The sequence below is a fragment of the Rutidosis leptorrhynchoides genome, chromosome 2 (genome assembly GCF_046630445.1).
Source record: "Rutidosis leptorrhynchoides isolate AG116_Rl617_1_P2 chromosome 2, CSIRO_AGI_Rlap_v1, whole genome shotgun sequence".
Taxonomy (NCBI): Eukaryota; Viridiplantae; Streptophyta; class Magnoliopsida; order Asterales; family Asteraceae; genus Rutidosis; species Rutidosis leptorrhynchoides.
In genome coordinates, this window is record NC_092334.1 from 613,563,716 (window position 1) to 613,573,978 (window position 10,263).

General features: G+C 33.6%; 1 protein-coding gene across 1 annotated transcript; it reads right to left on the reverse strand.

Annotated features, from left to right (window-relative positions):
• Positions 1–1,090: 1,090 nt before the first annotated feature.
• LOC139893502 (GDSL esterase/lipase WDL1) lies at positions 1,091–4,631 on the reverse strand. Its single transcript, XM_071876667.1, has 6 exons — positions 4,379–4,631; positions 2,722–2,799; positions 2,497–2,637; positions 2,245–2,321; positions 2,006–2,152; positions 1,091–1,434 (listed from the first exon to the last, which is right to left on the reverse strand). Exons 1-6 carry the CDS (start codon positions 4,487–4,489, stop codon positions 1,221–1,223), a joined length of 768 nt encoding a protein of 255 aa, XP_071732768.1. The 5' UTR covers positions 4,490–4,631; the 3' UTR covers positions 1,091–1,220.
• Positions 4,632–10,263: the final 5,632 nt, after the last annotated feature.

The window sequence follows — 10,263 nt, forward strand, 5'->3', positions numbered from 1 at the left end:
ATGAAATGAAACAGAATCGAATTTAGACAAGCACAGTTCTCCCAATAATGATTGTAATATAATTTAGGATTTAAACATGTTAAATTGCTAGACGTCACTATTTACGGATTAAATTCCGCACTCCTTTGTTAATCAGTGGCGAAAAGAAAATCTTAAATTTTTACATAAAATATATATATATTTTTTTAATATATATATTTTCTTTATGTATATATAGTTATGTTTTTAAATAATAATTATTATAATATCATATTTCATAACAACAACATTTAATGTTTCAATTTATACTTTCAATTATTATATATATATATATATATATATATATACACACACACACACACATATCTATTTACAAATAATTGTTCGTGAATAGTAGGAATATTGTCAAAGGTTAATGATAACATGAATACAGTTCATAAATTTTAAGACTCGGTTTAACAAACTTTGCTTATCGTGTCGAATTCATGTGAAGATTAGGTTTAAATTTGGTCGAAAATTTTCGGGTCGTCACAAACGTGACTTTTCAGCAATGAAGTTAATAAAGAACAATTTGCGAAACATATTGAAAGATCAATTTATGAATGATTGTCTACTTTCATATATTCATATATTGAGAAAAATATGTTAGATGACATTAGCAATGATTTCATTATGGAAAAAACCTTGTAGGCAAAAAAAAGTAAAATCTTACCTTCAGTATCTAGTGGATCGAATATATGATATTTTTGTATTAATGATATGCTTCTGTTTGATAGTGGTTGTAATGAAAATAATAAAAAATATGAACAACCTTATATTTCTTGAGTATTATCTAATTTTATATTTGTGTTTTTATAGCGACCCGACCCGATTTGACTTGACCCGACACATTTAATATTTCGGGGTGCATGAAAGACGTATATAGGGCCTTTTAACAGATTAAAGATGTAAAAACAACAAAAAACATAGTTCAGTGGGGGGCTTTTTGTATAATAAGTGGCTTGAATTAATAGGATTCATCATGTCTATTTTTATACTGTATTTTATCCTCTAACAGAGTCTATGTCATATCTCATAAGTTGAACTTCTGTATTTTTAATAACGAGTCGAAATCTATGGCTGTATACATGAAACTGGAAATTTGATTCTTTATTGTGACAGAAAATGTCGTTTTACTGAGTCAAATTCGTGTGTTTTACAGTTCTGATTCACCGAAAATTTTGCACAACTGAAATGATGTTTTAGTCCCATTGAATTTCTCTATGGAAAGTCCAATCAGACGGGTTTAGGGTCGTTTTACCGTCTGAATAAACTAAATCGTAGGGCGAGTCTTCTGAAAACTCGGTGGGCATCGATTTCCAGTGCAGACTCGGTTTCCATTCTGCGTTTTTGAGCACTTTTAGTATTTCTTCAACAACTACCTTGCTTCCTTCACCTGATAAATGCACCCCATCTCTGAATAAACAATATAGAATCAACAGATATATTAGTTAAGATTAATACGAGAAATGTTAAGATTTATATTGATATTTTTTTAGAAATACTAGGTTTTATACACAAGTTTTATATGAGATTTAAATTAAAAGAATAGGTCTTCGATGTATTTACAAGGTTGGCACGATGGGTGGGTTGGTTAACGGGTCAAAAGGGGTTGAAACAAGTCCGTTTAAGAAAGGGCAAAAATGGATCAGGTCAAATTGAGCCACATATATGTTTATGTTCTTTGTATTCAAGAAATTTTTAAACATTCAATGTGATGATCAAGACTACAAAAAGCATAATTCAGAATCCTCATCTGATTCTCAGAATTAAAACAATAAAAAGCCATTAAGGTCATTGACATTTTTGATATTAGACTTCTGAGGACTCGCAAATCGTTTGACCCATTCCCCTTTTAGTTAGATTGTTTTTTTAAAATGCCTGTTTCAGATAAGTACCAACCCAAATTGACCATTCATAAGTGATAATAGGGTTGACATTGATAATCCAAATTGACCATTATAGATTTATAGGTAAGAATGCTTACGTAAAAAAATTCAACCAATTTTCTCGTTTCTGAAATTCAGTCCAAAGATCAACAACTTTTATTTCCATCTCATTGCACAGCTCAACACAAGCTTCTGAATATATTCGGCACAACTCATTTGTTCGGACAAGTTCACTAAAGATTGAGCTGTTTTTACATGACAATACACTAGTTTTAGATATAATTGTCAAATAGATTATTACGATCAAAATTAATAAAAGTAAAAATAGTCATAGTACCTTGTGTTTTCACGAAGTCTGACCTCATCCACAGGTGGGCAAGTGAGAAAAATGAGTCGAGTTGTGTCTGAAAGGCCCTGATTTTCATATGATGTCATCATTACAAATAATGTTTAAAATATTTAGCTGAATTTACAGATTGAGAACATTCCAATTAATCAAATAAATTTGGGTTAACCTGTGTCACATTTGTCAATTAACATTTAACATATTCTTAGAAAATTAAAGTCACAAGTTGTCATGAAATGGTACCTTAAGATGGGTAGCAATTTTTCTCATGTTTTCAATGTATTCAGGTAAAGGGACATGGGGACCGAGTCCAGATGAGTGAGGTCCCATTGAATCATTACCACCAAAGTAAACAATGATCAATGAAGGCTGACTGGCAGCATCCTATGTGACAATAACACAAGACAATCTATAAGTATGGGTTTCAAAACTATGCTATAAATATTTAACTGACTATCGAAGAATTACCTTAGGGAAAATTTGATCAAGAACCTTGACAGCCCGTCTAGAATTCCAGCCGTAGTATCCTCGCAACACTATATCTGCCTGCAGTAGAAAATAAAAAAACTACACATTGTAAAGACCAGCCATAATATTAGCATGGTCAACAGTCAACACTAAGATTAATGACCATGCTCCGTTACCGTTAGACTGCATATTAGATACAACCCATAAATATATATAGGGTGCTACTTCCATAAGAATGATCTTATCTAATTAGAAATATAATAAAATTTCAAATGTCTTCAGTTCAAACTAGATGCATAGAACTGAACACTTCCAAGATTAAACTTTGGGCACACTGTAAGAAGTGAATCGCAGAGTCTTTGATTCAAATCACAATATATGATAGGTAATAATAAGGAAAAATTAGATACATAAAATTTATGTGATCAACTCTCTATCTTTCAACTTTAGACACATTCAACCTTCAAAATCCTTTGATTAGAATCATACTCAATTACTTTTCACTAGCCGTATCCTAGTACAAACATAAAAATAGCTCATGAAATAAATCCATTAATTTATAACTTACATATATAGATACATTACATTATAATTACCAATATTATCAAATATTATTATGAGTGGGCATACTTGTCGACTAGTGACTCCGACTCTCGATTTTTAACTCGTAAAAATTCACTATTTTACTATATAAAATATAACATATGTGTGTGTGTGTGTGTATTGTTTAATATTTTCATTCTTAAGAGAAGTAATGCACCATGCAGAGAGTAAGGTTGAAAAAGACGCGAAACGGGGTTGAGACGGTCAGGAACTTAAAACGTCGAGACGGGGTCGAGACAGTCGAGACGGACGTTGACTGATGTTGACCTTTATATATATATATATATATATACACACACACACACATATTTTAAAGCCAAAAAAATCTTCATTGACCAGTTTGTACCTAAAATCGCGATTAACGTTAATATAATACAAAAAAGTAACACTAAATGACGTCAAATTTGATTGATATGACTGACTTTTGACTGAATTTAACCTTTCGACTTTTGACTGCGTTGACCCGACCTTTCCCGCATTTGACAGGACTTTTGACCGTTGACCGACTTATTAGATGACGTGATGGTGTCGAGACGGGCTAGTAACAAAAACGTCGCAACAGACGCAACGGACGTTGTTTACAACACTAGTTAAGAGTTGATAGTTACCATGAATAAATATTGATACTATTGTTGTTTAACATTTTAGTTAAAAAATTTGTTAATAAACAACTATATATATTTGCGTATTGTTATTTATTACGGAGTATTAACTTAAAACGCTGATATCAAGTTTATACAAGGAAAGACTATCAACAAAGAATATTTATACTTTTTAATTAATTCATCTGAATTTATAATCTTAAATATAATAAGCTTAAACAAGATTAAAGGTTTAGCATTCTCCATCTTATAATTCAGTATACATCCGGTGGCAAAAGAGTAAAGTTAACTACATTATCATGTAATTCGCCCTCATTATTTTACAAAATACACTGATTAGATTAAGTTCTTAACAAAATCGTTACAAAAATTAAAATTAGGTTACAACTATAATTCAAACGCAATTGAAGTAATTAAAATTTAATACAAAATATAAAAGGAATTAATAATACCTTACGAGCGTAGATATCAGCGAGAATGGCGCCCCAACCGTCATTACTGAAACTAAGCTGTACAATTGATGATCCGAAAAGTACTATTTGTGGTCGCTCCGGTCCGGTCATTTTGGGGAAATTGAATTTTCAGGTAACTGATTTGAATAACTGGAATTATTTTATTATCAGAGATATATATAATACTCCGATCTTATATGTATTTAAATTTATATTTATTTATATGTTTATATTTATATAGGAGGTGAGTGATTAGGTGATGGGTGCAGTCGCGATGATATGGAGGGAGAGAGATACTTTTATACTCCGTAGTATTATTATACTTTTTTATTATTTATTATTATTATTTATATTTATATTTTTAATTTAATAAAACAAGATTTTGTAAATATGGGTAGCATTTATTCATTTGTAACAACCACTTTTATTCATTTACGTACAATATTTTTATTGTAGATAAAATGCATTTACTTCACCTATCTACATCCAATTTTGTTTTCTTAATTTATTACTAGATTGATTTCGTTTAAAAGTTTATACTGATATGCATGATTTTTGTAAACGTGGTAATTCAGTTGTTGTTAACTAACGTAAAAGTCAATTATTAATGTTGATGTGATGATTATATAATTGTAAAATACTTTTCTCATTGTTAACAACATTGTGGTTACGTTTAGAGAGCCACTTTATATATATTTAGTTGGTGTATAATAGGTGAGGTAAGTTGAAGTTATGTCATTTTAAGAAAAGTTTGTTGATTTGTTGATTAGTAGGTTTGTGTGATTGGAATGCTAAATTAATTATACCAAACAATATGTGATGATAATTTAATAAAATCAAACAATATGAAATGTGTAAATGAATAAGATGCACTTTGTTTAATTTTTTCTCCCATCTTCCAAGTTACACGACAACATGGAATAGCTTGTAAATGTGATCATTGTTACCAAAGGGCATTTAGCCCAGCGGTATCGTGGTGACCCTCTAACCAAAAAGTTGAGGGTTCAAGTCCCACTTAAGACATATTCGTAGTTGTAAATATTCGTGTTAATGGTATATGTGAGTATGTCTTTCAAAAAAATCAAAGAATAATAAAAAAAAATGTGATCATTGTTGGAGGAAATTGGTAGAATGCACAATCACGGCAAAGTTCAATTTAGTTTAGTATTAACTAGGGATGACAATGGTCGCCCGATCCGGTGGATATCCACCTGATCCACCCGCTTCATGATGGATATGGACGAACCTAAATAGATATGTATACGGATATGGATGAACCTAAATGAATATGAATATGGACATGGATGAAAAGTTTCATCCATGGATATATCCATTACCACTATTAACCATAGCCGTAGGTTTGGTACTTTAAGCTATTAAATCTTCTAAAACAACACTTTTCCTCCCAAAGTAATCAACCAAATTTACTATTGGAATCTATAGCTAGTAGTGTGATAACTAATCACCTATTCATATTATCTAGGAATCACAATTGTCACTTGATCTACTCGATATTCATTCGATCAATTTTATTAATAATGCATTACCTAAATAAATATAAATACAGATATGAATGAACTTAAATGAATATAGATATAGATATGGATGAAAAATATTAATACCTAAAATACATATACAAACATATAAATATACATATAAATATACATATAAATATACAAACATATAAATATACATATAACATATACGTATACACAATAACTATTTAAAATTTATTTACCATTACAAATACATTTTATTTGCAATCATATAATGAATTTACTATGAGTACCCGCAATAAAACATGTATATCAAACTTAATAAATATACAAATTACACATTTAATCTATCATTATCTGATTAATAGTATATTTAATTTATGTATTATCTTCGATAAAGATTACAAGTTCTGGTGAAAGAAATTATATTTATTTATGTCATGTTATATTTATTTATGTTATATTACGTTTTTAATGATACGCAACCCGCATGCGCATCCCATATGTATGCGGGCACTCACTAGTGTGCGTATGCGTGTGCTTATGCGCGTTATGCGGTATGAGGATTCGTATCTAATGCCTTTGTTCTCGGTACAGCGATTACTTGGCTATCAAGTAAATATCTTTTCCATAATTACATCTGTGATTCGGGGGAGTTTGTTATGGAAAGGATTGCCATTATCCTGGATGGTTCTAGACTTAGGGTTTGCCTATATATACAAACCCTAACTATCATTCTAAAAAAAATCACATTACGTAACCATCATCTAATACACGTCTTACGTAACCAGCATCGCCTAGCATCTTCTAAAGGTTAACAGGTTAGTTTCTTGATTAACTAGTACCTACGACCTTATTTGGGGCCTTCTAATCGACGATCGTCATTGAAGGTGGACTTAATCACTTGGCCACCCCGCCGATGAAATGTCCCTTTCATATTGATTATAAACGTTCCATATTAATTGATTTCGTCGCGAGGTTTTGACCTCTATATGAGACGTTTTTCAAAGACTGCATTCATTTTTAAAACAACCATAACCTTTATTTTATCTATAAAGGTTTAAAAAGCATTACAAAGATTATCAAATAATGATAATCTAAAATATACCGTTTACACACGACCATTACATAATGGTTTACAATAAGAATATATTACATCAAAAATAAGTTTCTTGAATGCAGTTTTTACATAATATCATACAAGCATGGACTCCAAATCTTGTCCTTATTTTAGTATGCAATAGCGGAAGCTCTTAATAATCACCTGAGAATAAACATGCTTAAAACGTCAACAAAAATGTTGGTGAGTTATAGGTTTAATCTATATCTTATCAAATCATAATAATAGACCACAAGATTTCATATTTCAATATACATCCCATACATAGAGATAAAAATCATTCATATGGTGAACACCTGGTAACCGACATTAACAAGATGCATATAAGAATATTCCCTATCATTCCGGGAAATCCTTCGGACATGATAAAAATGAATTCGAAGTACTAAAGCATCCGATACTTTGGATGGGGTTTGTTAGGCCCAATAGATCTATCTTTAGGACTCGCGTCAATTAGTAGATCGGTTTACTAATTCTTAGGTTACCAAGCAAAAGGGGCATATTTGTAAGACCCGTGTAATTATTGTATATAATGTATAGAAGTTAACTTTGTTGTGGGATTGGTTTTATATTTCAAAAGGAGCTAGGAACCAGTTTCTGTCCATTTGCGCGCCGCGCGGCCTAATGGCGCGCCGCGCAAAATCGTGCAGACAGCCCCCCTTGTTTATTTAAATTTAAATCAAGGGCATTTTGGGAAATTCACTTCAAGGCCGACTTTAAGGCTTGGTTCAGTTGTTTGGGAGCTCATTTACTCCCCTTTTCACCAACCTTATCTTCCTAATTCAATTCTAGAGAGAGAAGTGAGTTCTAGAGAGAGAGATCCCATTTTGGAGAAGAAGAAGAAGGTTTCTTGCTAAAGTCCAAGTTCTAAAGTTGTTCATCTCATCCATTGCTACATTTTGATAGTTGTGGTATACCTTAACTTCCATTTCTTGTTTTGATTTTGTGTATGGGTTAGGGTTTGTGTTGAAGATGAGCACTAAGACCCATTTGTAGGTAAATTGGGTGTTTTGGGTAAATTGGGTCATGTAGACTCAATAATGGGTTAGCTAGGGTTTTAAAAGTGTTAATTGTTGTTATGAAACCCTAATTGGCTAGTAATTTGTTAGAACACCTTGAGGAAGTGTAAATGGGTGTGATTTGGGCATAAATGACCCAAAATGGGTGTGTTGACTTTTATCGAGTCAAATGGGTCAAAATGGACCAAGATGGGTCAATATTAGTGTTTTGTGCTAAAACCTAGTGTTCTAATGTGCGTGAAGGCCATAAGTGCCAAGTGTTAGGGTTTTTGGTGAAAACGACCCAATTTAGGGTTAGTTGTCAAAATGGGTCAAGATGACCTAGGATGGTGTGTGTTATGAGATTAGGCCATGTTGATTGATTAATTATATGCTTGTGAAATAGGTACGTTACCTTGGAATTCAAGCTTGGTTTAATAATCACCGAAGGTTTAAGGTGAGTGGAATAATTATGCGTATGTGTATATAATGTATTTATTTGTGTTGCACGAATGTGGTATTGTCGCGGTGTTTAAGACACCACATTCTAAGTAACGAGTAGCATTGTCGCGGTGTTTAAGACACTACTCATGGTATGATTGACTTGTGGTATTGTCGCGGTGTTTAAGACACCACAATGTCATGGGAGTGGAAGTGTCGCGGTGATTAAGACACCACTCATTGTATTGAATGAAGTGTGGATTCGTCGCGGTGTTTAAGACGCCACATTGTTGTAAGGGTGAGTTAGTCGCGGTGTTTAAGACATCACCCGGGGACTAGTGATTACGCGGTGTGTAAGTAACACTAGTGGACGTTATGAACTCCAACGGTCTTGTAAGTACCGCTTCCCGTGTTCGAATTGGTTAACCAAGGTTATGTGAATTATGTATTGGAAGTATTAATTTAGGAATCGTATGCTATTGTACTATTAGCTACTTGTGGGATTGTGAATTATTGGTATATGCTTATTAATGTAGCATGCTTGATGAATTGTTAAACTCGAATACGATGTTGTGTAAGTGATGCGAGTAAGTAGATTATATATGTGTATGTATAATTATTGTGCTCACTAAGCTTTGCTTACCCTCTCGTTGTTTACCTTTTTATAGGTTCGTGTGTGGATAAGGGCAAGGGCATTACCTTGGATTGAGTTTCCCGCTTCGATGATTAGGAAGCACTTTTGGGTTATGGCTTGGAGTTTGACCGAGACTTGGGTAGTTTAACCCCAAACACCATGCTCGTTGTGTCGTTTGGCAATTAAACCTTTTGTGGTCGAAACTCTAATTTGTATTAAACATTGTATTTTAAACTTAGTGGCGTTTTGGGCACGTGTGGGCCCCACCTTGTAAAACTTGTTCATACCTTAGTTATGTGCTAGTTTTACATATATGAATGTATGGTTAAAAGCGTTTTGGTTAAATATGCCGGGAACACGTTCATCTTTTTCGCATTTAAACTTTCCGGTAACAGCAGGGGTTTGGCGCGGCGCGCGGCCCTTTGGCGCGGCGCGCCGATGGCCTGGAACAAAAATTTTTTTTTTTTTTTTGTTTGAAATTTCTCCGTGTTTGGTCGGTTACGGTTTGGGTTGTTACAAGTGGTATCAGAGCATGGTCTAAGGGATTTAGGTGACTTGAGATAGGCGCCTAGACTTAGACTTTTGTGTGCGTATTGTGCGGGACTTGTAGGACTTTGGGTCGGACCGGGTCTTGGTTAGCGCATAGGTTTATATGAACTAATCATGCGTTATTGTTTGTGTTGTATAGCAATCATCGAGCGAAATGAACGTTGTACTAGCGAGTTAACGCGACGTGCTCGCGTAGTAATGATTAGCTACCCTTACTACGGGTGCAAATCGTGTCAAACGAGCGATGTACGACGATTGTCGAGCGAGATGGAGTGGTATGGTGTATATGTATATATATGTGTCATGTCGTTAGTTTCGTTGTTTAATCTTTTCCGTTTTATAGAATGAAGATGAGAAACGGACACGACACCGATATTGGGGGCACGAGCGAGGACCCCGAGTTCACGGCCAAGGTTGAGGCCATCTTTCAACGCCAAAAGGCGGAGTTTCGCGAAGATGTTAAGAAGATGTTTCTCGAGACGATTGACGAACAAGTCGTCACTTTGGTTAAGGAGCAAATTAAGATTGCTCTTCAAGAAGAAAATGGGGGAAGGCGTGACTTTTTCTTCAAGAACTTTAGGGATGCTCAACCTCCTACTTTTGAGGGCGATCGGGACCCACTCAAGAGTGCCCGATTCATCTCCGAT

What these genes read in the sequence shown, in the direction of transcription:
- LOC139893502 (XM_071876667.1), bottom strand. Translation starts at nt 4,489, where the DNA reads ATGACCGGACCGGAGCGACCACAAATAGTACTTTTCGGATCATCAATT. An exon ending in CTGATATCTACGCTCGTAAG is followed by an intron (nt 2,800 to 4,378) that starts GTATTATTAATT and finishes TTTCTACTGCAG; the next exon opens with GCAGATATAGTGTTGCGAGG. An exon ending in AGACTTCGTGAAAACACAAG is followed by an intron (nt 2,153 to 2,244) that starts GTACTATGACTA and finishes ATGTAAAAACAG; the next exon opens with CTCAATCTTTAGTGAACTTG.